At 43.7% G+C, this 27,839-nt stretch overlaps 1 protein-coding gene across 4 annotated transcripts in view; it reads left to right on the top strand.

The window, feature by feature from the left end:
- Positions 1–18,403, top strand: part of FHOD3 (formin homology 2 domain containing 3) — a 466,256-nt gene extending 447,853 nt beyond the window's left edge. For all 4 annotated transcript variants that reach the window (XM_014781352.2, XM_087439151.1, XM_087439152.1 and 1 more), the window contains 2 exons: positions 5,265–5,426; positions 17,084–18,403. In XM_014781352.2, coding sequence (XP_014636838.1) covers positions 5,265–5,426; positions 17,084–17,166 — 245 coding nt within the window. In that variant the 3' untranslated portion in view covers positions 17,167–18,403. The remainder of the gene's footprint in view (positions 1–5,264; positions 5,427–17,083) is intronic.
- Positions 18,404–27,839: the final 9,436 nt, after the last annotated feature.

The following is a 27,839-nucleotide window of genomic DNA, read 5'->3' on the forward strand; positions in this document are numbered from 1 at the left end:
AAAAGTAATACCTCCTACCACAAACTTGATTCCCAAACTATACTCCAAATACTTGCATGTATTATTATTACATCAAAGAATCGAAGACTAGGTTCTTTGAGATGTGGTCTTTCCAAACTCTCTCACTTCTAGGTAGTTTTGGATGTGGAATTAGGAGAAGAAAACAAGTTAATATGATTTGGCAAAGAAAAGGCAGCCTTTTGGTAACCAACAGCAGACAGACACAGCTGTGAAGAACCACTGAGCACTTTACATGGTATATTCTGATCATCTGGTTTTCTACATGTTAGGAAGGGTGCCCTCTTCTTGGCCAGTGCTGTCTATAAAAGGCCTCCATTTCTCAGAAAAGCCAAGAAGTGACAGGAGAGAAAGAGTATAAACAAGAAAGAATTTAAGAGGAGAGAAGAAAGTGAGGGCGGGTCAGAAGGTGAAGAAAATATCATTAAATGCTGAGGAGTAGAGGCTGTCAGTCTAGATGAAGCATAAAACAAGGATAAGAATAAAGAGCACAGCTTTGCATTGTTGAGGGTGTGGGGAGAGAAATCACTGGTGCCCAGAAAGGCCTAAGACATCCCGTGTATGAGTCTGTCTGTGCCCGGCAGCTCTTGCAGGTTTTGTGTGCTAGGCTAAACGTGGCCACCAGGAGATCCAGGTCAGCATTAATGCCTGCACTGTGGTGACCCCAGCCATCAAGAGTCTTGAGCCCCTGTACCTTAGTGGATGCAAGGGTAGTGCAATGAAAGCCATCTTGGAAGACGGGGTCCAGGATCTCTAGTGGAACATAACAAATTGTGCTAATTTTAAAAGAGAAAATAGACATCTGTTCCTGACTGGAAAGGACAGCGAGAAAAAGATGTTGCTGGGTTTGTACAATATGGGTTCATTTTCACTAACTGATGAAAGAGATTAGAAAGGAAAGCCGTTCAGTTTCTCTACACATTCAAGAGACTTCTGCTTCCGGATGGCGTGTAGTAGGGAGTGGCAAGCCACCACTCCTGCTACAACTACTAGAAAAAAAAAAATGACAAAAAGTTTCTTTTAAAAGACATCAGAGAATTGTGAAAGGAAACAGAACTAGATAAACTAGAATTCTAGGTGAGCTGAGAGTGCCTCTCTAGGAGCATTTGCCAAGTCTGGGCACAGGCTGAGAACTGGACTTGCCATGGGCAGGGTGACTCTAATAGTAAAGAGATCCAGCAGAACTTCTTTTGTGTGTGTGTGTGTGTGTGTGTATGTGTGTGTGAGGAAGATCAGCCCTGAGCTAACATCCATACCAATCCTCCTCCTTTTGCTGAGGAAGACCAGCCCTGAGCTAACATTTATTGCCAATTCTCCTCCTTTTTTACCTTTTTCTCCCCAAAGCCCCAGTATGTCATAGTTGCACATCCTTCTAGTTACTGTATGTGGGATGCCGCCTCAGCATGGCTGGACAAGTGGTGTGTCAGTGCGTGCTCGGGATCTGAACCTGGGCCACCAGTAGCAGAGCGCACGCAGTTAACCACTAAGCCACGGGGCCAGCCCCCTCCAGCAGAACTTCTAATGGCCATGTGAGCTGGCATAACAGATTGGAACTAGAGGAGCTCCAAACACAATTTTCTCCATGAGACATTTGCCAAGTGCTAGGGCAGCAAGGAGGATGGGGAGGCTGGGTCAGAAAGGCTGAAGGAAATCTCCAGCAGTCTTGAGGTTCTGAGCAAACAAAGGTAAGCTAGTTAAGCATCTTCAACAAATACATACAGATATTTAAAGACTGGTGTACTGATTCTCAACTAAAACTGCTATTTGGCCTCGACCCCACTCAGTACTTCAATGTATCTGCTTAACAGACAAGGGTGAAGACTGGGGGAAAATGACACTGACTTCAGTTTCTGCATTCTTTTATACACCAAGTCCAGTGCATAGTCAAAATTATGAGCCAAGAGAAGAACATGAAAATATGACCAATAAGAGGAGAAGTAGACAATAGCAGCAGATCCACAGGTGATACAGATGTTGAAATTTACAGTCAAGGTTTAACCATTATAAATGTTAAAGAAACTAAAGGAAAATATAGACAAATTGATTAAAAAAGGTAGATAATTTCAACAGAGAATTGAAATTTATTTTTTAAAAAATCAAATGGACATTCTAGAACTGCAAAAGAACATATCTGAAATAATGAACTCATTGGATGGGTTTAACAGTGAACTGATCCCAGCAAAAGAGAGAATTAATGAATTCAAACACAGGTACTAGCAAATGTACAAACTGAAGCATAGTGAAAAAAGATGGAAAGAGCAGAACAAAATGTAAGAGATATGTGAGACATAGTCAAATGGTCTAATATATGTGTAACTGGAGTACCAGAAGGAGAAGATGAGTAAGAAGCAATAATTAGAGAGACAGTGGCTATGAATTTCCCAAAGCCAATGATATATATCAACCCACATATTTAAGAAACATAGCAAATTCAAGGAGGTTAAATACAAAGAAAACCATACCTTGGCATACCATAGGCAAACTGCTGGGAATCAAAGATAGAGATGAAATCTTTGAAACAGCCAGAGAGAAAAGATACATTACTTTCTAAGGAACAGCAGTAACAATGATGGCTCACTGTTAACAGAAACTATGGAAGTCAGAAGAAAGTGGAATGATATCTTTAAACTGTCAAAAAGAAAAGCTTCTAACCTAGAAGTCTATACCCAGGGAAATTCTTTCAGAAACGAAGACAAACATTTATTAAATTATATTACAAATGTTCCCAGTTATAACTTGCACTGCTCCAGAACTAATTTTCTTTTACATTTTATTTGATGCATTAAAATAATATAATATCTATTTTGATACAATTATTTTCCTTTAGACTATTTCAAGTTAGATTTTTCGGAGAAAAAATAAATTACAGTGTTTTTTTTCAAACTAAAATTTACATATTTTAAAAAATGAAGTCAAAATGAAGTGATATAGTCTATAATGCTTTATCCCCTCCACCAAGTCTCAGTATATATAAATGTCTTGCTAACACTTGGGAGACTGTGGTAACCCAAATAGCCCCTTGGGGTCTGTAGAAGGTATAAGCAATGTTCCCCTGATGGCTATATGTGTTGCAAAGTTTCCAGGAACAGAAACATATACATGACCAGGAAAAATGGGCATAAACAGTGATCAGGCAATGAGGACAGTAACCAGGGGGAGTGGGATGCAAAAGCAGACTGAGGAATGAGGTCGTGAGAGAAGGACATCATCTCAAAATTCGGTCTGGCAATCCTGGACATATAGCAACATATTCCTTTTAAGCATCTCCTGACAACTTACGGTGAAAGCAGACTCCCCAGGGCTGTGTAAGATGGGAAGTATAGGTAATTCTCAGTGGGAACGTCAGATGATGCATTCATTCCTGGCTCATCCTGAGAAAATTATATTATATTATGAGCTAAGACAATTGATTGAGCTTTGTGTGTTTCTGGAAGGGTAGTCTGGCATTTGAAAATGAGACACAGAATTATAAATCAATAGGTAAAAGGGAAAACAGGAAATTTCTGGGCAAAACACAATTGCTCTATTGATCTGTCTGTGCTGAGGAGGCCGTTGTTCAGAGGATCTGCAGAGTCCTCATCTGAAAACTGTGCCACTCTGAGGCCTCTTGCCTCCGATTAGAGCACCTGGACCATCCTGAGACTGGAGAGCAATTCAGCAGCAATTTCAAAAAGTCGTTTCTGAGAAGAACATATTTTTAAAGGATTTTATGATGCTGAAAAAACTAGTCTTCTGATGGGAGCAAGTAGATCAAGTTCCCTTGGGTATAAGCAGGAAAAGTAAAATTGACTGATTTTGTATATGCCAGCACCATAGGTATGCCCCCATTCATAAAACAACAAATTTTTTAAATGATGTCAACAACAACCATAACAAAAACCTTGTCATTGAAAACATCATTGTCCCAGGCCACAGGTCTCAAATACAAGCAGGTGACAGATCGCCTGGAATCCTGGTACTCCTTTTGCAAAGTTTCAATTATTTATGTATTTAATTCAGTCATATGAATTTTACTAGCAGAAATTATGACTAAATTATAGTGTATTACATATTTGCAGTAAAATTTCAACCACAAACACGTGTCCATGAAAATCACAGTCTATTGAACCGTGATCGGCTATTCCCAACTGTTTCCATCAATATCCAAACACCAAAAGCTTGGAAAAATTAGTATGAGAGAAGAACTCATCTACTAACGTGTTTTTGCCCTGTGGTTTGGGAAAAGCTGACTGTTGTTCAGCTTCAGCTAGCCCTTAGGCTCAGGGTACCCATGTTCCATAGACATACAGTTTGAGAATACTCATGTACAAGCTTGGAAGTTGTATGTTTATTACAAAGGAAAGTGTAGGTAGAGGAAATTCACAATTTTGAGTGCATTGCACATTGTTTTCTTACAGAAGCATATTTCTCATCTTACAGAAGAGATTTCACAAGGAAGTCAATCAATCACAAAGGCACAGTTCTGGATACGTTAAAGTAGCATTCATTTCTAACTGTTTAATATGACTGTGGTATTTTCTTCTCGCTTGTCTATATGCAGATGCTTTTATGCCAGACCTGGACTGTCTTAACATGTAATTGTTTATAAACATATTTTTTCTGGTCAGAGAGCAGATGAATGTACCAAAGAAAATTTCGTATTAGCTCCCCCCTTGCTGATTGAAGAGGGTAATCCTGTTATGATTTTCCAAATGATTTTCTAGGTTATCCAAAGATAAACTATATGTTACAGAATCCATTGATTTTTATTTAACTGATTGGGAAGTTAGGGTTGGTTGACCTTCGCTAGGCACATACAACCATGGGTAGAGAGCTGACTTAACAAATGTCTCTGGACGTTACTGGATACATCACTGGATATCTGGGATATCTGTGATGTGCACAGCAGTGTGAGGAGTCTGCCCTCCTGTGATCACAGGACCTGGCAACACATCCAGGCATTGAAAGTTAAAGGACAATGAGAGACAAGAACACAGCTGTGTTACAGGGTAATATGACATAAGTGCCCCAACCACGGATTTGTGGGAGTTCAGAGCTTGGAGGGTGATGGTCACAGGTCACAGCCATGCCCCTGCAGTGGCAATGGGTGAGCGCTCCAGATCTGTCAGGCTCAAGCTCTAACTCTGGCCTCTGCTCTGATGGTTGCTGACAGAGCTCTGCTGTTGGAGGAGCAGTGTGGTGGTATTTTCTTTGGCGTTTTCGCTCTCTCTCAGTACGTTGCACTCTCTGGTTGTTTAATTCTTCAGGATCCACTAGTTCATGGACTATGGGAACAGATGACTCGCCTAACGTCACGGATGATGCGGCTGATGAGATCATGGACCGCATTGTCAAGTCGGCCACCCAAGTGCCCAGTCAGCGAGTGGTGCCACGGGAGAGAAAGCGCTCCCGGGCCAACCGGAAGTCTTGTAAGTGCTTTGGAGTTAGGGTGAAGGACTCACCCTGCAGGGATCTGCCCTCCCGTTCTATGACCTGGGAAGGGCAGAGACTCAGAGGCCAGCTCCAGTGAATTGTCAGTGGTGCCTGGAGGGCCCACCTGTCTTTGTCAACAAGAGGTTTCATGCTTGACAATCAATGTTGGCCATTATGGAGGAAGGACACTGCAGCCACCTGTCCAGTGTATTTGCCATTTCTGGCCAAGCCTCCCTTGATTCACACTTTGTCCCCAGGAAGGTCTGAAAGGCCCTTAAATGCCTCTGGTGGGCAGGGGTGGGCGCAATGGGGCCCATTGCTAAGTACTGCCCCAGATGCTTTGCTGAGGCCATATTTCTGCCTCTCACCCAGCATCAGGGCCCACTTTCTGGGCTGGAGACTGGTTCCCCCAGGGCTTCACTACTGCCCAGAAACATGTTGAAGGTGAAAACCAAGGGTATTGGGTGATTTTATGATCATTAAGATGCTTAAAATATTTAATGTTAGGCTAGGTTGACCAGTTTTTTTCTTATCTTACCAAATAGAGGATTCAACTAAATCAAAAGTGACTGATTTTCCTGTTTAGTCTGAGCCTATGACCTGCTCCTGCCCACTGAATGACGGGTGTGGAGTTGCCTCTGTAGGCGCCATGCTGACTCTCACAAGGACCACTCTCTGTAGAGAAGCAGGGTTCTCTGACTCCTTTGACATCTGCCTGGATTCACTGTGGCCCTTGCATGTTTCAGAAGAGAGCTCAGTCCCCAAGCTCTGGCCTGCTGCCGGTCACTAAAGAGACAGCTTGAGTCTCCACTGGGTCTGTCTCCAGGAATAAGGGATGGTGATGAGGACAGGGCTTTATGATCTTTCACAAGAAGGAAGCCTGGTTGCCTCTTCAAGTCCTGGCTCCCAAAAGTGAAAGGAGAGTGACCCCAAGTAGGCAGGAGTTCAGTAAGAATTCAAACTCAGAGCCCTCCCAAGGGGTGCCACCCTAGAGATTCACACAGGAGGTGATTGGAGTTTGGTCTCCATATGCTGGACCCCATGGTTCTGTTTGACCCATTGACGCACTTGTTTCCAGGGTAAAGAACACTAAATCAAATTGTTGCAGACTATCGGACCCTGCTCCTTTTATATCATCTGCTTTAGTTTCTGATAGGAATGTTTTTTCCGGAAAGGAAAGTAACACTTGACAACTCCACCAGAGAGAAGCAGTTTCTCAAACCATGAAATTTGGGGGGCAGGAGAGGGGATACAATTCTCATTCAGTAAGATGGTGGCTGAGAGTCTGGTTTTGCCATGCTCCTAGATGAGTTCAATGCTGATGCGCCTTGGTACACACTTTGAGTAACTTTTAGAGCTTCTTCTCAACCGTGGCTGCACATTAGAACCTTCTGCAGAGCTTTAAAATTTTCAGGTGTCTGGGCTGCACCCAGGCCAACTACTTCAGAGCCCCTAAGGTCTGGGTCCCTTCAAGAATATATTTGTGGGCTCCAACATCAATATTAAAGATCTTTACATTTATTTTTTCCAGCATTTTACTATTTCCTAGTGCTGCTATGAATTCTTTGCCAGTCTCCTTGTGTACCCATGTAAGAACTTGGCTATGTAAGAACTTGCTACTCAAAGTTGGTCCTCAGACAATATGGTCGTCTCCTGGAGGCTGGTTTGAAATGTGGATTCATGGGTCCCACCCCAGGGCAGTTGATTCAGAATCTACCTTTAATAAGATCCCCAGGTGACTCACATGCACAATGAGGTGGAGCAGCCCTGGGGTATGAGGCCAGGAGTGGAAATGGAGGGTCCTCAGGTGTCCACATCCTTGGTGGCAAACTCTTCTCCAAAGGGGTGGGGCTAATCCATTCTTTCTACACTGTGTGCTGAATCTCAGTTGCTTCAGGCCAAGGAATTACTTCCCTTTTTGCCTTTCTGAAGGGTTTGAAATAGTACTTCCTCGTGGTTTTAACTTATATGTCTCTGTACACTAGGAAGGTTGAGCCTCTTCACATTTGCATCTCTTCTTTTGTGTATGACTTGTCCATATCACTTGCCTGTTCTTCTCTTACTCTTTTTCATGATAAGAAATCTATTTCTTGAATAGCTTTTTAAAATGAAACTTGTGAAAGGCTTTTTGAGGTCTTCAGTAGACTGTCTTCCATAATTGCCCTTTATTGCCCTCCTATTAGTTATTTCCATAAACTGGTAATCAAATGGCAGAAACCTTGCACCAGTTAACTCCTGGTCTTCCTGCAATGGGCAACCTCAGTGCAAGAATTGCCACTGGGAGGAGGTGGGAGAAGCATGGGGGTAGGTCAGACTAAGGGAGAGGGGTAGAGAAAGGATGGCAGGCCAGGGAGAACCCTCACAGAAGGTGGGCAGGATTGGGCCAGGAACCTCAGAAATGGAAACTGCATGAGACAGTGGTCTGGATGGTCCCCAGAGGCCCAGGGTATATGCTCCTCCTACAGGTTACATGTCTGTGTTGGCAAAGAGCATTGGCCTTGCCCTCTGATCTGGAGAGAACCAGATTCTTAGAGAGATACATAATGTCACTGGGAACATTAACATGGTCATGACTAATTTTCCTCTTAATCTAACTAGAGAGATATTTTGCCTGTTTTTGTGGTTGACATAAAATAATTTCCTGTGGTATCGTTTCCATTCCATTTTTATGCAAAACAGCCGTATATTCTTTTTATTTAGCCAAACACATTTTATCTTGTGATGCAGTTACTACAACAAGTACAGCACTGCATGTATGTGTTTATCTGTAACAGGTTTAATTTATTAGTAATGGCACCATCAACAGAAATTTAAGATGGGGGAATTTACTTTGATTTCTGTTCTGAAGGGATGATAAAGTCCAGCTTTTCACAAGAAGTTAAAGGAATACGAAAAAACCAATTTGCAAAATCGACATGAATTTTCATGGTTTGGGCCTCACCCTGAAACAATGCAGTAATTGATTTGATTGTTAATGGTGGCGATGAGGCAAGTGAATATGAATAACCAACATATTTGGGCTAGAACTCTTTTGGCTAAAGACAATAATAGTCTAGCTATTGCGGGAAATCAAACAGATTCCATCCTGTAACCTAGAAATTTATGACCTGCAAGCCACTTGAGAATCCTCTGAGATAATTAAATGTCTGTTTTGGTCTTCGATGCTCGTGGCTAGGCCTACACATGCCAAATGTCCTGCTAAAGCCTCAAATATGCTGCCAGTGGGGACATGCCGAGGACATCTTAATCGATTTGCAGGTTCCCGTAGAATAGTTGTGCTTTTCCAGCTGGTGCCATCAGGGTCTCATTAAGTAAAATGTTTCATATTTTATTTGTCCAGTTGATTTCTAGGCTGTGAAATGGTTGATCCAATGCACCTCATGTGCTCCCCCAGATTCCAACCAAGGCTCCCCACTTGGATGGTGGATTTGGCCAGGGGAGAGCATTCTCAGAGCTCTTTGTCTTTTTCTTATTTTGGTTTCTCTTCTCATCATATTGGGGCAGGTATTGTGTCCCAGGGCTGTTTGTTCTCTTAGGCCTCCTGGATGTTGGCCTTCCCTAGAGAACTCGGAAGCTGACCAGAATTTGAGGTATTCTTACCAGTCTGATTCAGCAGGATGGGCCCTGGTGGCTGGGGAGGACAGGGGGCCCCTCCCCCATATTACTTTCTCTTGGACCCATCTTTGGAAGAGGGTCTCTGTCCAGCTGACTGCCTGAATGTGGCCACTAGCCCAGACTGTCACGGAACAGAGTGGAGATTAGGGACTCAGTCTGCGTTTTCTCTTTTCTCAAGGGAACCCAGGTCTTGTTACGGTTGGGAGAGGCTGGATGCCCCTTTTCCTGCTGAGTTTCCCTCCAAGGGGGCGTCTGGGCCCCACTTGTGATATGACCATGGAGTTTTGGGCTCAGGGCTATATTTCTATAAAGATGTGATTACTTTGATGTGATCTATAAGTAACCGACCAATGTCTTTGTTAGTTAAGAACGTAAGGTTGGTCACCCTTACAAGAACAGTTTCTCAGTGGGAAGAGCCGGAAGTCCGATGCCAGGGACTGCTGGGAAAGGAAGGAAGAATCTGATTGACGCCCTGCCTCTCATCCCTCACACCACGACTTCCTCCTCCTTGTGTGTCTCATGGAGCTTCAACTTTCATCTCGAAGGGCATGTGACATATTTCACGTTGATTTAACTAGAATCTTATTTCTTTTACAGAATACTGAGTGATGTAGCTATGCTATTGTTAAGTAGAATTGCATGGAGAAAAAGGATGATGGAATCTGAAAAATTATTGAATCTGTTTTAGGGAAAACAGGAGATATGCCTCACAAAATATTAGATTCAGCTCTGGATCTGGTCAGTACACAACTTAGTTCAGTTGTCTCTACTTTTCCAAAGTGGTATTTGATAATATCCAGGAATTTTCCCACTAATCGCATTAAGAAAAATTTCCCTGCATTTTATTTAAATAATTCTTCCCTCCTTACTGTGAACCAATTTTATATTCTTTTTGAGGGCAAGCTAACAATGGCAATAGGCAGAGGCTTTACAGCTAGTGCTTTTGGGATACAGTACAAGATGTTAGTGGAAAGGACCAAAGTTTCTCAATCAAACTTGCGTCTTCTCAACAACAGCATCATTACTATTTACTCAGCACCTGATTATTCTTAGAGCTCATTAAAGCTGGACTGAACCCTCCTCTAAAGATGGCTGAGGGTGCTGACCCATGTGTCCAGGACACAGGACAGGAGGATAAATAGAACAAGTCCAAGACAGAACTGAAAATCTCTGCTCTAAACCTGGGTGGAGAGTCGCTGCATTTTTGAGGCCAGCTTGAGGGCTCATGCCTCTTGGGAGGAGTGGCACCATCAGTGCCCCCTCCGGGCTACAGGCTTAGAGTGACCAGAACAGGATAGAGCTGACAGTGGCTCTCTGATTCACTGGGGCCTACTTTAAGCCTGTGGTAGGTTTCAAGACCTTTTCCCTTGAAAAGGAAGACAGGGAAGTGAGGAAGGCATTTGCAGCCTCTGCTCTGCATTGGGAGGGTCTTGGAGGCAGGGGTGGATGGACACAGGAAAGGGACTTTGAAGGGGGTGCAGGAAGTGGGATGGGGGCCATAATTAGAGTCTGGGAACCAGGGAGAGAAATGAGGCCCAAATAAGAGCAGATGTTATCAGAACTACAAACAGACCCCAAATCATCCAGGCCCTGGAGGTGGGTCCAAAACAAGGGTATACAGGTCTTGCACCTGAGCCTATGGGGGCGAGAGCAGCCCTGTGCTCCAGAGCAGGGCTGGACCAGAGGCCAGGACTCTGATGTGGCAAGAAGCTCACGTAGAAGCCTCATGGTTAGAGAGGCCATGCAGGAAGTTTGGAAGTGTTTCACTGCACTGAATGACTCTCGTTGTTTCGTTTTCAGACAAATCACCCTCTCAAACTAGGAACTAGCACATTGAAAGAGGAGGCTGGCCTGTGTGTCCTCCACCATGTCTGTCTGTGTGCCAGGCACCCATTTGGCCCAGAGTGGAGGTTCAAGGGGAGGGAGGATCATTAAAAAGAGGAATCCAAGAATCTGTCCTTCCTGCCTCTGAGAGCTGTTCTGAAGGCAAAGCAGAGGGTTCCCATAAGGGTGCTTTGGAAAGTGCCAAACACCTTACCCACAGGAGGTTATGGTATTTCATTGCCTTTGCTGCCAAGTTCAAATGGAATAGATTTCCATGCTGGGGAATTTACACCTTCATACGACAGAGGAGGAGACTGGTCCCTCATAAATTACTTAGCCTCACTGAGCCTCAGTCTTCTTAGTTTCAATGAGGGCAGCAGTGCCAGCCTCCCAGGGTGGTTGTGGGGGTTAAGTGAGGCATGTAGGACAGGTTCCCACCACCCTCCCTCCCTTCCAGGCTCTGTCACACTGCTGCCCAAGGGAGCTGGTGGGAATGAAGCTGCCTGCAGATGCTTAGAGGCTGCCGTGTTGAAGTCACAGAGAGCCTGTGTACAGAAACCACACCTACCCAGTCGTCACTCTGCCACCATCACCCACCTCACTCCCCACCCACCACTGTCCACCTCACTTGGCCTGCTACAATTTGTAGACCAGACCCATCTTCACCTCTCTTTTTACCCGAGGATGCTGGTTTAATGGGCTTGCACGTGTGCACCGAAGGCTGGGTTGTCAGCATGGTATTTGTCTAGCATTGTTGTGACATCCCAGATGGAGAACTGATGAGTTGGACTTCATCTGGAAAGGGGGAAGGCAGTTCTGTCCTGCCTAGGACTTGAAGTAATGCTGACAACTCTGAGTCTGTGGATCCTGAGCCACCCTTCCTTCTTATCTGTAGCCTTCTCCAAGTTTATGTCTGTTCTCCCAGAAAACAGTGGAGAGAACTTGTTTCACTTCCTTCCTCCCAGGCCAAACTCCACCTTCCCTCTTCCTTCATCCATAACATGACTCACATGAGGCAGTCTGCTTTTGCATTTTAACTGATTGCTTTCTGTCAGTGCCTACCTAGGTACCAAAGAGATTATTGAGGAGCACTGGGTGGGAATGTAGCCACAGATGTAGGAGGGAAGCGTGGTAGGGCTCTGCAGAACCAAGACCATGGCCAGATCAGTGGCTATAGAAAGCATCTGACACCATAAGTATATCTAAGAGCCATCTCAGCATGAGTGAACTTAATTATGAGTTACGCAGAACTCGGAGACTTCAACCCTCTCACCACAAAGGCCATCGCCTTCCTGAGGGCCTGCCTTTCCCTGTGTCCCAGTTGGATGGCAGTGATTTGAGTCAGGGCCCCCAAACCTGGCTGGCCATCTGCATCTCTTGGGGAAGGTTAAAATGCAGTGTGGGGGCCTCTCCCAGAGACCTTGGTTCTGTGTGTCTGGGCTGAGTCTAAGAAGTCAAGTTTAAATCAACCAGGTTTGGGAACCTTGGCTTGTTGTTGTTCCAAGTTTTATTTTTTTAACTTTTAATTTTAAAAGAATTTTAGACTTACAAAAAAGTTGCAAAAATAGCACAGAGAGTTGCCTTATATCCTTCCCCCAGCTTCCCCTAAGGTTAACAACTTGCACACTATAGGACAATTTACCAAAACTAAGAAATTAACATTGGTATAATCCTATTAACTGAATTATAGTCTTGATTCAGATTTCACCAGTTTTTCCACCAATGTCCTTTTTCTGTTCCATGATCCTACCCAGGATCCCACATTGCACTGAGTCCTCATGCCTCCTTAGTCTCCTCTGATCTGTGGAGGACATTTCATGACCCTGACACTTGAAAAGTACCGGTCTGTTATTTTGTAGAATGCCTGTCAATTTGGGAAACCTCTGGTTTTAATGGACAGGATTTTATGTGAAAAAAAGATGGAGGATGGAAATATGAAAAAGAACTAATTGACATTGACCCCCCCCCCAAAAAAAAACCCAAAACCCACAGAAAGTCTAACATCAAATCACTAAGAACTATACACGTTTAAACAGTTCCCTATATTTAAGTCCAGAGGGGCATGACTGGACCCACCATTTTTCTCCACTCAGCAGACAGGTCCCTCAAGGAACGAGGAGTGCATAAACGGACAGTGTTGAATAGCAGCAAGGCCAATTACCTCCCAACCACAAGACACAAACAGTTAAGACATCTTGAAGTTCTGGTATTAGTTCCCATAATCCTAGACATACTGCTGTCAGTATACCAAGTAGAAAAATCTTTAGAATCTTAGGGATTACAAAAAAATAACTTATTTCTAAAATGTTTGAAATTACATGCAAAAAATAAATATCTGTCAATGATCCAGAGGTGAAAAAGCACAAATGGATTTCTGTCAGATGGAAGTAAAACTTGGTCCATTTCCCATCGATGTGATAGATTGTCCGAAGATATCCTTCCCAGCTTTCGTAGGGCACAGCTGTTTCCAGGGTGGGCTATAATTCAAATGTCCCGGCTCAAATCCTTCTCTACCACTTACTCTGTGTGCTCGGGCCAGCCACTTGATCTTTCAATGCTGCCATTTGCTCACATACTGGGGATAACAGCACCCCTATCATAGGGTTTCCACAAAGAGTAGATGAAATAATCCATGTTAAGTCTCAGTAAATGGTGGCCGCCATCACTGTTATTCTCAGACTCAACTCAACAGAGTCACCTGAGAGCAGTTTGTAGAATTAAAATTTTTTTTTCAATTCTAGGGGAGGAAAAAAAAAAGAGAAAAAGAATTTAGTCCTTTCCCCTGAGTCCCCAGACGCCCCTGTGCTGCTTGTTGACAGCAGAGGTGCCCCACTGCTGTCACAGCGGCATCGTGAGAGCTGCCACAAGTGCCTGGGGCGTAGAATGGCTGCTGGTGCCAGCCAAGTGCCCCATGCCGTCTATGGAAGAGCTGCAGGCAGACAGGGATAAACATTTCCACGGTCTGTTCTCTGTTAAGCAGCTGCAGGGAAGGGAGGCAGTCGCGTGTGACAGGCAGGGGAGCTGCCACGCTGCAGCCAAGCATTCAAGCGGGAAGCAGGAATGGAGGGTGGAGAGGGGCCCAGACCTTATCTTATCAGACATAAGCCAGTCCTCCTCTCCCTGCACTTGAGAAACCCCCTAGTTGATGGAAGACTTGTTTCTGTTGCACACATTCCGTTCCTACAAGCCCCTGTTTGCTGGTCCCCTCATTCTCTTATGTCCTCAGCACTCTTTTGCTTTCCGGAAACTTGCTGAGTGAGAGCCAGCTCTCTGTCTGGGCAGGGTCTGCTGCCCTGTGCATTTCTCCTCACACCATGTGCCTGTCAGCCCCCTGCCTCCCTGATTGCAACATTTGGCTCAGGGTAGAGGCTCACATAATGTTTGCTGAAGGAATGAGTAAACTGATGAGCAGACAGATGGACGAATGGACACCTAAAGAGGCCCTTTCTATGCGTGGCTTGAATCGGGGCACAAACTTGATTTCAGCTGATGACCTTCATTTCACACCTTCTTTCAAGTGGTAACGTGAATTAACTTTGACTCTTTAACAAAGGAAGGGTCCAAATTCGTAAGGTGTTTTTTGTGGTTAATATATTTTTATTATGGGCTTATTATATTTATTATGAGAGAATTTATCTGCATTGTCATGAAGGCCCACAGAAAATAGGATTCCATAGGTGGGGCAGATTTTTCTATGAATACCTACTTTTCAGGGACACATCTGGTGAGCAAAGGGACCTTAGCCTGTACTGGCTTTTCCTCACAGCAGAGAACACATGAGTCCAGGCAGGAGGGGTGAGAGACGGTCCCAAGGGTCTGGTGCATTAAAACTGCGAGTAGGCCGTGAGGCTGAGGGTACAGCCTCTGTGTAGTCAGGCAGCAAGGCTGGTACAGCACCAGTAAGCTTTGTTCTGCTACCTGAGGCTGTCCCAGACAGGCTGGCTCAATGTCCATATCTATTAGGAGATTATTGCACATGTTATAAGGTGCCAGGGTGCTTATTCAAGTATTTATGTGAACCAAACACTACAGTTATAGGACTAAAGCAAACGTGTGAAGAGAAGTGTTAAAGAAGCATCTTTAAATGCCCTCATGGGTAAAATGCCCACCAGTTCGTGGAGTCGTCTGTTGTCAATCATGTCTACCTAAAGGCACCAAGATTACGGTTCATAGACACATGGCCATGCCACCTACTGCTGCTAATGAAATTTAAGATGCCCGGCTAGTGCAGTATGGACTTTTTCAGGCAGAATTTTATATCTTGGATAAGAGGACTTGGCAGTCCTAGTCAAGAATGAGAAATATTTTATCTTATTTTTTGCCATTAAAATTATCTTTCTTTAACAAACACTTGAAGGAGTGTTTAAAGAACATAAAAGGTTATTACAAATTAGTATTTTTATTGCTGCCCCATAGAACGAATTCCATTTCTCAGTTAAATGCAATCTGCCTCCAGTCAAGGCTTTGGAGCCAAACATTTTGTCTGGACGAGTCAGACACTTGGTCTGGAGCCCAAGGGGCCAGGGGTGGGGGAGGGTGAGCTAGTACAGGAGCAGCTGTGGATGAGTGGCTCTGGGGCCCAGAGCTAGGCTGGGAAATAAAGTAATGTGTGGTAGCATGATTTCAGGGTGCCCCTCACCACAGATCTTTGTGTCTCTACAAAAATCCACACTTGATGTCTGTGAGTCTTCCATAACTGTTTCAATTCTTTGAGTTAGTACTGAGCACACAGTAAGTTCTCCATAAAGTTATCTGTTGATTGACCAATTGATGGGTTAGATGTTGGCCTCTGTTCAAAGTGCTGATTCCTGGGGGAGAAGAAACCATCTATTAATAGATATTAGCTCCTGTTCATTCTACCATGGCCATGGGTCTTTCAGATCCTTTGTTCACAGGCTAAGTGGGCTTTTGCCCAGGGGATGATGCGGAGGCATGGAATATGGGATGTTGCCTGCAGACACATGAAGTGGGGCCCTGGCCTCTGGGGAGGCCTCAGAGGATACAGGTCCTCTTGTCACAGATAGGATGCAGGGAATAGAATCTGGCAAGGGAAGATGGGAAGACACTAAGGGTGAACTTTACTTTCTCCACATTTTGATCAAGGGCCTGCCCTGATCATCTCAGGGACTCTGGTTGATTTAGGATTTAGGGTGGAAGGTAGATCTGTAACACATCTCTTCTGAAAATAGAACAAATACCTCAAACTCTGTTTGACCTTACATACAGAGTAGGCCAAATACAATTTATATATTAAAGGAAATATAATTAGGCAATCTTTCAAATAAAAGGACCTGTCTTGGGAGGGGCAGCTGCCTCCTCGTTCACCCTTATCCAGCTTTTATTTTGACATAAAAATTGATCAATACTATATAATGGGAAAAGACATAATGCCAAGCTCAACACAAGCCAATTCTAAGTCAGTTAAATATGAGTGTTCTTCCAACTGCCAGCTGTAAACCCCAGTGAAGGAGGTCATTGGTCTTTCTTGAGCCCTGTATGTTTCTCAGAGAACATCCACCAAATCCACACAGGAGAAGTTTGGCAATTTACTCCTTGGCATCCAGTCCGCAAGGATTTACTGGTTATTCTCTCTAGAGGCCCTTTGATGAGTTGAGACTAAGACCCACAATGCTCATGGAGAGACTCATCCTGACTGCTGCCCCCTACCCTAGGTTCTGGTACCATCTTGCTCTACGGGGCCACGGGTTCTTTGGTACGTCCCCAGCATCATTGCTCCTCCTACATATTTGTGGGGTTATCTTACCTAATTTGCATCCCTGGAACTCACATTTTCCTATGCTCTGTAATTACTCTTCCAGCTCTGATCCACTCCTTATGCTGGTCTGAGGCTGAGCTCTCAACATGCCATCTGCACTTTTGCAGTTTGTACCTATTTCTCAGAAACTTTGTAAGGGTGGGTCTCTCCTCCCTTCTCCCCTCTTACCAAGTCCCCCCACTGCTTGAGTCTCCAAGTCAGCACCTGTGCCATCTTCCAGTCAGCCTCTTGCAGCCCCAAGATTTTTCCTGCCCTGACTGAAAGACACTCAGGCACTTCAGCAGGAGCAGGATGGGGCAGAGCGTCTGTGAGCCCTGTGACTCCGCTGGGGATCCTTGGGGGAACGGGAGGGCTAGTGTACTGACTGCCCAATGCCTGGCTGCTAATACCTCCTTCTCTTCTCCTCCCGTTGACTGTGATCTGCCCGCGCCGCTGCAGTGCGAAGGACCCTGAAGAGCGGCCTGACTCCAGAAGAAGCCAGAGCCCTGGGCCTGGTCGGGACCTCGGAGCTGCAACTGTGACACCTGTGGGTGCCCTAAGATGTATGCCCGAGCAGTGCAAGCTCCTGATGGACAGAACCCCTCCAGTGGGGGTCAAGGAGACTCTACCTTAACATCAAAGGTTCAGAAGGGAGGCCCATTTCTAGGTGTCACTGCGTGGCTTGTGTTGCCTACTGTGCATTGACACGGATCTCTCGGAGTCTCCTTCACGTACTTTCTTCATCGTGTCAGCTGTGTTTCTCTTGTTCCCTTGACACCTGATTTAGTAGTTCCAAAGCGTGACACCTTTTCTGTGCAAGGAACAGCCATTTAAGGAGCAAATCACTTCTGTCACAGTTACTATGGTCATATGAGGCAATTTGTTTAGATTCACAGACTGGGTCTCTCCACAACACTGAAATATCCCGATGTAAACTCCAAAATTGTACACAAAAGAAAGCACAGATTGTTTACCAGTTGTGGATTTTAGATGTACTAAATGTTTATACAAATTCATAAGTGTACACCATGTTTCAAATACCAAATAAATAGAGTTTAATGCCATAACTGGAAACGGGTATTCTCCCGGGTTTAGGACCTCAAACAGCTCTACAGGCTCGTTGCCTTCCGAATCAGCAGAACCTCTTCTCGGGTTCATCGCAAGGACCCTGGCTCGGAACGGCCTCCAGGCCCTTTTGTGTTTCGTTCGGTTTTTTTGTTAATCGAGTGAGAAGCACTGACAACGTGCTCTTTGTAGCTCCGAGTTAATTAGGCATCAGTCTTTATTGCAGGACATGTTAGTGATGACCTCATATATGTCACTGACTCATGTGCTTTGTGTTGCTCCATTGTGATGTTGAAGCAAAAATCAGACTAGCATTTTAAAAATCTGAACTGTTCTGCAACTCACTTTCTTGCTGTTATGTAAAAGTTAATTTTCTCAAAAATTTTACTAAGTCACCAAAACAAAATGGAAACGGAAAGCTTTGTCTACAGAGAACCTCAGAATGACAAGTGTAGTCCTTGGCACTCAAGCACAGGTCACCAGAAGCTAAGGTGTTCATAGGTGAAGGCGCCGTGAGGGGCTCTCAGCAACCACAGAACCATGCTGAGGGGGGTGGTGCCCAGGTGGTGGCTGTGCCATCCACAGAAGCCCCTCAGCCTAGGGTTGCGTGGCTCCCATGAAGAACCTCTGCCTCTGAAAACAGCGGAAGGTAAACCACTGCAGCAGGGGGGTTGAAAAATCATTAGGTCACTAATTCCATCCTTGCCTCACTTTCGAAACCTCTGCAGGAATGCGACTGCATTCCTGAATCTGAGTGTATGTGATTTATAGACAAGGTGCAGTCGTGTTGTCTGAAGAGCTAAAGGTAATACTCTCACTCCATAGGCCCCTGTGACTGTGTCCCGCTTCTCCACATGCCCACTCACTGAGAGACAGGGAGCTGTTTCAAGCAGGCATTTGTCCAATAATACATGGTGAATGTGAGCACCCCAGGAGAGCCTGGGGCCCGCAAGAGTTAGGTTTGTATATTACAGACAATTGAGTTTATTTAATCACTTTATTGTAAAGGATACATACGGTATTAATGTTCTTTTCCTTATGGTTCTAAATAATGTGTAGTATTCCACATAAGGTTTGGTGGTTTGCAAGAGCATTTGCCTGTTGCCTCAGCACTGAATACAGAGATGGAATATCTGTATTGCTGGGGACTGGGATGTGCAAACCAAAGGGAGACACGTTTTTGTTACACTGTTTAGTGAAGAAATACTTTGATGCCCTTCCAGGGGCCCTTGGTGTTCTGCCCAGAGTTATTGTTTTAGAATAAAAGGTCACACTTGGAAGGAAGTGACTGAATAAATCTAATGTTAATTTTATTTTAGGGATTAAAAATTCTCAGAAGCTGCAAGCAGCTTTCTAATTTCTTGCTTAGAAAGAGGGTCTGTTTTTTTCTTTTTTCTGCTGAGGAAGATTAGCCCTGAGCTAACATCTGTGCCAGTCTTCCTCTACTTTATATGTGGGTAGCTGCCACAGCGTGGCTGACAAGTGGTGTGGGTTCACATTCTGGATCCGAACCTGTGACCCTGGGCCACCAAAGTGGAACACGCCGAACTTAACCACTACCCCAGGGGGCCAGCCCGAGGATCTCTTTTTATTAGGAACTTGGTTTAGTAGTTTTTAGTGAAACTGAAAAATTTTTCCTCTCTCCTTGTTGCCACTCACTCTGGCTGCCTCTATTAGAGTTTTTTGATTCAGGAGGTTAAATTTCTCTAAAAAACCTTTGAGAAGCATCAAAGTGAATGGTACCTTATACTTGTGAGATGCTATTACTAATTTTGCTGGTCATCACCTAGGATATTCTTGTACCTATTTCTTAATTTGGGTTGAAATTAACAAAACTGCCAGCACAGTAAAGAAAGGCAAATACTTTTCTGTTAAGGATGCCTGGGTTTTGGTTTCCTTGGAGTCTTAAGGTTTTTTCTATTTTAAAAATAACTTACTGAGGGATTTTTGGGATGAAGAGGAGGGTGTACAGGGTCTCACAGGGGCTGAAGACCCAGCTTTGTTTTTTTCCAAGTAGGGAGGAAGAGCAGGCACCGGGGGTCGGGAGAGCTGGTTTCCAGGCTCCTAACCTGTGGGTGGTCGCCTCATCATCCACAGCTCCTAAATCCACCATTTCTGTGCTCATGGCCCTGAGATGGTGTATCACCAAATACCATTGTAGAAGGGTGAATGATGGCCACCCAAAGATATCAGGTCCTAATTGCTGGAACCTATAAATGTTACTTTATAAGGAAGCGTCTTTGCAGATGTGAATAAATTAAGGTCTAGACATGGGGAGATAATCCTGGATTATCTAGGTGTGCCCTAAACCCAGTCATAAGTGTCCTCATGTGAGAGAGGCAGAGGGAGATGTGATATACACGAAAGAGGAGAAGGTCTTATGAAGACAGAGGCAGAGATTGGAGTGATGTGGCCACATACCAAGGAATGCCAGCAGCCACCAGAAACTGGGAAGATGCAAGGAACAAATTCTCCCCTAGAGCCTCTGGAGATAGCATGGCCTCACTGACACCTTAATCTTGGCCCAGTGAAACTGATGTTGAACTTCTGGCCTCCGGAAGTATAAGAGAATAAGTTGCTGCTGTTTTAAGCCACCACGTTTGTGGCAATTTGTTATGGCAGCCCTAGGAAATTAATACAACCACCTATCACAAATATGCACTGAGGGCCTGTTATGGAGGTGACCCTGTGCGAGGGGCTGCGGGTTCAGTGCAAAAGGAGAGTCATGATCCCTCTCCTTAGGGAGCTTACCTGGGGCCATGAGAGGTGGTCAACTAAAATTAAAATTTAGTTTCATCAACCACTCTGCAGCTATTTATACATTTTATCAGTGAGATAAGTAAAAATAAAAACACCCAATTGCCTAGGATAAGTGATGAAATGTCTTTGCAACTGAGGCGAAAGGTACATGATATTAAAATGCCCCATCAATTTTGTCAAAAAAGGCAGTCTATTTGGTAGAAAAATCAGTTCTGTTTGCTAGGCAATTCATAGGGAGGCAAATGGACTTTCTGAACGATTTTTAGAATAGTTAACATATTTACTGAAGGCATCTCTGTGTGGGCACTTGTTATGTATTATTTTATATAATCCTTATAGCCAGTCTGCATTTTCATTTTACATATGAAGTAAGTAAGTGAAGATAAGAGATGCTGAATAACTTTACCCAAGGACAGGAGACAGCAAGTGATATATCCTGGCTTGTCTCACTAATTCCTGGGTATTTTTTGTTCTTTTAGAATCCTTAAGACAGCCTGTTAGTTGGATATCAATAGTCAGCTATGCTTCTGGGCCTAGCATGTGGCACAGACTGAACCAGGAGTGGGCTTGGTGGGTAGGGAGCCAGTCAGTGCCACTGTAGCCAAGCTAAAATCCTGGAGGCCTGGTTGTGTACGTGGTGGCAGCAGCATCTGAACTCCTTTTTGATAAGGGTTGATAATCATGCCACATTTCACATCAACTATTAATAAGTGTAATCCATATATCCACCCATCAATCTAGCCACCTACTCATCCATCCATCCACCTGCCTACCCACTCATCCACCCACTGACCCATCTGTCCATCCATCTACACCCAGCACGAGTAGGAAAGGTTCAGAAGCTCAAAAGCATCTTTTGTGACTTTATGATGGAATGATTCTCACTCTGATTAGTGAAAGGATATGGTGACAGTTCATTCAGATTGTTGATACTCAACTGAAGGAGGGCCAAGTCATTTATTTATATTCTCTTATTGAAAACTTATGTCCAAATTTATGATTTGGGAATTTGTAGTTCAAATACCATTTCAGCTGTTGACATAGTGGAAACTGTTCCTAACTACTAGATTAGCAACAATGATTTGTTTTCAGAATGTTTTATAATTTAGAAGTAGAAAAATTATTAAAAAAAAAAAAAAGGCCGGCCCCGTGGCTTAGCGGTTAAGTGCACGCGCTCCGCTGCTGGCGGCCCGGGTTCAGATCCCGGGCGTGCACTGACGCACCGCTTCTCTGGCCATGCTGAGGCCGCGTCCCACATACAGCAACTAGAAGGATGTGCAGCTATGACATACAACTATCTGCTGGGGCTTTGGGGGAAAAAATAAAAAAAATAAAATTATAAAAAAAAAAAAAAAAGAAGTAGAGTATTACATGTATAGGAAAATTAAATAGGCTAAATAATTAGAAGCAACACCTGACAATGAAAAATTAGCACATTCTGACCATCAGTGAGGAATGATTGTGACACCGCAGTTCATATGCTGTAGGATCAGTGTGTGCTGGACCCATGGCACCTCCAGGGCTCAATGCTGCAGGTTCCTTGCTTGTGGGTGGTGGAGCAGGAAGAGGTTTGCATGTGTCGATCCCCATGTCTGCAGAGACTCAAATACTCTCCTCCTCATCTCCCATTAGAGGGGCTAGTCAGCCAGTTTCTATTTAACATATTTTCTTCTATTCATTCTAATATAATCTGTAAGTTATCTGATTTAGGTGGAAACAGGAAGAAATGGGTCTTGGTCAAATATAAAACCACAAAGGACCTGCACACCACGTTACAGATATGGGGTTAAGTCAACCACAAGGTAAGTAGGGTGCCTTGTTTCTCTGTTGTGGGCAGTGGGATTTCCTGGACTGTGATAGGACACTGCAGGACTTGGACTATTCAGCTGGCCCAGCTAAGAGGCCTTGCCTTTTGCTCTTTTAGAAAATAAACCAGAAAGCTTATTTTCCTTCAGAGAGAGCCCCTACCTCTTAATAGCATCTGCCTAGAAATGCTTTTAAACCTGCTCTGTTCTCTGGGAGTGGGGTCCCTGAAGGACAGCCAGATACTTCTGGGCAGGGCAGTAGGCTAGGAAACGAAAGCAGTCACTCTTCCCAAAAAACACTTGCAACGTGTACCAACTGGGATAATTACGTTTTTGTATACCCCAACTTTCAAATAATGAAAAATGTGGCAGCCTTACAGAAGAGCTGGCTGCCTGGGAAGCTTCTGTTGCTGCTTTATCCGGGCCCTGAAAAAAACGTGTCCTCGATGACATGCTGATTGAGACGGTCATTTTTACTGGAACTCAGCACACAGGAGCTGGTGGTAGAACTGGCTACAGAATTAGAGCAATTCAATCAATGTCAGAGCCGTTCTTGGCTTAGAGGATTAGGCATAAGGTTGGAGGTGACAAGGGAATAGAGGAGTCCATTCCCAGCTCAACCCCTCCTCAGAAATGCAGCCTCAATGGGACAAAACAGGTTCTCACCCAGCAGTCCCTCTCAGCAGGTGCTATGAAAAAATAACTTCTCTCTCTTTGGAAGAAAAACTGTCCTGAAATTGTAAGACTGTAGAAATTTACAAAACTTCCTAAATCAACATATGTATATAGAAGTTTACTGTTGGGTTAAATTAAACTTTATAAGCTCTGTTTTTGAAAAAATGTTGTAAGACAAATTTTTGAATTTGTCTTGTGCCTGGCTTTAATTGGTATTATAATATCAAAGGTGATTTTCCTTTTTTTTAAATGGCCTAAAACACGATTTGTGAAGATAGTAATTAAGGCCACAGCAGTCTGTTTTAGAATCAAATTTTTAAAGGAAAATAGTTTTTCTTATTAAGTTGCTCAATAAGCCTACATTCTAGAAATGCAACGCTCTGTTCCAGAACCTGCGTGGCCATGGTCTAGAGCCACCCCTGGGAGCAGATGTGCCTCAGGAACCCCCAAGCATTTAAATGCAGACCCTCCAGTGCAATGTATACCTCCACCTCTATCCCAAGGGAGCACCTCATTTACAAAGTTTAAAAGTGTAAAGTTGTGACCTGGAGCCTCAATAAAGGTAAGAGGCTTAATCTTGAGGTTTAATCCAGAAGTTTAATCTTGTCCTTAATAGTTTGTCCCTCACTTGGCAGCTTTTGCTTGAGCGATGGGGTCTCCCATATGTTGGACTTGACTGTTCTGAGGGCTGTCTGTGTCCCTGCTTTGGTTGGTCTCCAAGGTGTTCTTTGCCAGTCTTTATGCTGAGTAAGAAAAAACAGGTAACTGATCTCCAAAGGAATAACAGGTACTTTGAAAAATGTCATTTCTTGAGCAGTTATTTCTGAGCTCAGGAGGCCAGGCCCACCGGCTCCCTGGGAGGGCAGAGGAGATGAGCTGCTTTAAGATGCAGAAAACCTCCTTCATTTCTCACAGCTTTGCATGTTGGAGACGACAGCGCAGGGGCCTGTAGGCTGAGCTGCCTTGGGGCCTTTCACCAGCACGTGGGGCAAAGCCCAGACCTGCGCAGCCCACTCTGCAGCCATGACGACGGCCCTTTTTCCAAGGCATGCTGATTCCTCCCTGGCTTTCTCTGTGAGCCAGGAATTGTAAAAATATATAAAGTAGGAAAGAATGCAGTCCTAGGAAAGGACGTAACATCCTATGTCTTAGAAAAAAGTGTGCTAAATTAGGTACATGTCCCTGTTCTTTGTTGAGTATAACATGGTATAAAAGGGCTATGCAGCAGAATTATTCTGGGAATTGTAATGTAAAAACAAGCCATGTGTGGTCGAAGACAGGGCTGCACAATAGAACATTCTGTGATGATGGAAATGTTCTATATATGCATTATTCAATCTGGTAGCCTCTAGACGTAAGTGATTGATTACTGAACACCTGAAATGTGACTAGAGACACTGAGGAGCAGAATTTTTAACTTTATTTGATTTTAAGTTTAAATGGCTACCTGTGGTTAGTTGCTACTCTATTGGATAGCACAGGTCTGAGAGAATAGACATTTTTATGTACTTTGTTGCTGTTTATTAATTTTACATAAAGGAGGTTTTTATGTGAAATTTGTGTATAAAATTGCTTTGGACGGCCGTTTACTCCATCAAGAACTTAAAACAGCGTCTAAGAAACTATGTCCACCTCCTATATTGTGTTCTTAGCCTTGGGAATTCTTGTCCTCAAAGGAGAATTCTGTGATTGCTGTTCAGTGCTATCAAATACGCACTCTTTTCTCCCGGCGTGTCCCGCCTGGAAGATTTGCTCTCTCCTCTGCAGAGTCCACACCAGGCCTGTGTGCATGACCTGTGATATACGCCACGGCTGAGCACAGATCTCCAACAATGGTCAAATCTACCTTACAATAAAGCTTTACAAAGCACCACTTCATTTCCTATGTATGTTTGTTGTTTGTTTTTACCATGCCACCCTCTGGACAGTCCTCACTACTGCATTTCACCCTTATCATCCGGGAGACCTGCTCCCAACAGATTTCATCCACGTGAGACAGACAAATTGGATATTGAAAATATCCAGTTAGTTAGATGGTTGCATTTATTCTGCGTGCTACATTTACTAAGGGTGGGTATTGAGCAAGGCCTGGGTGCTAGGTGCTGTGGGAAACATAAGGATGTGTAATCACAAAAAGATCCTATTTCTGAAACACAAGTCCAGGGACATTGAGAAAAGATTTCTGAGTCACAGCCAGTGAGTGGCGTGAGGCAGTGTGGGAGATATTGTTGGGATGCCAAAACATTGGAATATCGGCAACATGTTTCATTATGTTAGGGTCTTCTGACAGAGCTGCTCTGAGAGCTGAACTAAGGTGTCCTGCCTGTAAAATAGTGGCTGCCTTTTCACAGTTTGCATAAACATTTAACAGCATTTTCATACCTTTTTTTCTCACTGCTTTGCTTGGTTGTCTGTTCCTATTGGTCTATCCTGGACTTGAGTATGAGGCAGCTCTTGATTTAGCACAAAACTAAGTATTAAGTTTAACTACTAATGTTTCGTGGGGTTCCACACTGAGCAGCATGGCTTTCCAGAGTAACACAAAGCCCCCCTCTCAACAACCACTGAAGGCACAGAGGAAAGGAGGCCAGACGACCGAAGTTAGTTGAGTGGTGCTGGCGTGAAGCACTCCTCCCCAAAGAGGGCTCTCCTGTGGACTTAGGGCTTCACAGAGAGCTGAGGTGGAGGTGGACTGGAACTGGACGTTGGGCGGAGGAGGGGGACAGCTGGCCAGCACTGGCAGGTAGGAAACAACTGTAGGTGTAAAGGCAGAGGAGGGTAACCACACTGGTGCTTTGGAAGGAAAGTTAATGACTGGAAAGAAAAGCTGGAGTCACATCATAAAGGAAGAGGGAAAAAGAAGGGACTAACTAACTTTTGAGCTCTCACCCAGGTATTAGCTCATTTAATCTTCACAATAACTTCATAATGGGGCTGTGTGTTAACGAGAGTAGTTGCCAGGGAGAACAGAATCCAGTCTCGGTTGGCTTAAGCCAAAGAGGGAAATTCATCACAAGATCCGAAGGATAAAAGTGCAGCCAATTTGCACTGATACCCACCCAGTGTCCAGTCACCTGTAATCAAGGGCCAGAGTTACACTACACAAATATGGCTATCAGGGACCCTATGTGTATGAGTAGCTACTGTACTGAACAGAAAAAAGTTAGTTAAGAATATATTTTATCATCTGTAGAGCAACCGCTAAAATAAAATGAAAATAAGTATAACTTAACCAATAGATAAAATAGAATTATTTAAAAAATTAAAATTGGAGGGGTAAAGAACAGGTATATAGATAAAACATGATTGGTCATGGGTTGAGAATTGTTGAAACTGGGTGAGAGATACATGGGGATTCATTATACTTTTCTATCTTTGTAAATGTTTAAAATTCTCCACAATAAATAGTTTAAAAAATACAAATATTCATGCAGAAACTAAAATGGTCCCTTGATCCTTCATTCACCATTGCACATGCTTTACTGAACTAAAAACAGATTTTTGAATTCTCCATGCAATGAAAACAAAATCACCCAGACCCATTAAGTAGAAAGTGTCAGACTTGGTGAGCATTATTGTCACCATTGCAGTTGATTAAAAGTCCTGATGCCTGGAATCTTTCCTTGCAATTTTGATTTAGTAGGTCTGGAGTGGGATCTGGGTATCTTACTTTCTACACGCAACTACAGTGACATTGACGCATGTTCAAGTTTGGAGAGCACAGCTTTAAGGGATAGATTCTGTACATTATCATGTGCAAGCTGCCCCTTGTCATTCCTATCCTTGGCTCAGGGTACTTCCTGCTTTAGGACTCAAGCCGCATGATGATGTGGCCCTTCACGGCACAATCTTCACTACATCAATGCATCATAAGGCATTCTGCCATTTATTCTTTTTGTGATTCCAGCAGTGTCTTTGTCTTGGGCAGTTGATTTATAGAGGGGCCCTTTGCTATTTTAATTGCTTTAGTTTCAAAACATAAATCTCATGGGGGAGTTTTTCCCCCACATAACCCACTCAACCTACAGATTGTCCAAAGTCTTCCACCAGAAGTGCTCTCCTTCCTCCTTCACTGGGGTCAGCTTCATGGACGTGTGACCTGTACAGTCACAAAGGGCCCCACACTGAGAAGGGCTTCACACTTGGTTTAATGCTCTCTTGTCACCGTCTTAAAAATTCTTAATTTTATCTTTGAATTGTGTTTCGTACGTGAAGTCTGATGAGACAAAGGAGCACACACATGAGCAGAGGAGATACGTGCAATATGGGTGTCCACTGTTCCTTACTACTCCATTCACTTATAGCCTTCGTGATGCCTGTGAGCAGAGAATTCCAGTGAACCCACGATGCGTGAGAGTTCGGGAGATTCAAAGTAAGTACAAGGTAAGCATGTTGTGTCAACAACTGAGTAAATGAGGGCACTGAGAGCCCCAAGAGGCCATGCTTTCCTTTTGAACCAGACTTGATTGGGATGCAAAAAGAAGGTAATGGCATTCTAAGAAGCACAAATGACACCGTAAGTTGAAAGAGAGAGTGTTGATAAAATGTCTACATATCAACAAATGAAATAACAGTTGAGCTAGTTTTGTGCAGTGTTTCCACTGTTCTGGTAAGAACAAAATACATATGCATACAATATACATAAGCTATGAAATACAAATTGTAATTTTGGTGATTCTGCATATGAGTTAAATGTTCTTAGTGTTGCATTTAAAACTGGAATTGCACAATATAAATATGAATGATAAAATTAATGCTAATTATTTAAAATTTAGTTTTTCTTTACTTAGAACAGCATTAAGTAGCAAATAAAAACCACCGTAAGTTGTGAAAGAGACCATGGAAGAAAGGAAAAACATTTTAGTACCTTTAATGGTTGTTTTCCTGATTTTTGGACAAGAGGCCCCACA

Source organism: Ceratotherium simum, chromosome 14 (assembly GCF_057802395.1).
Source record: "Ceratotherium simum simum isolate JZ-2026a chromosome 14, ASM5780239v1, whole genome shotgun sequence".
In the NCBI taxonomy this organism is placed as follows: domain Eukaryota; kingdom Metazoa; phylum Chordata; class Mammalia; order Perissodactyla; family Rhinocerotidae; genus Ceratotherium; species Ceratotherium simum.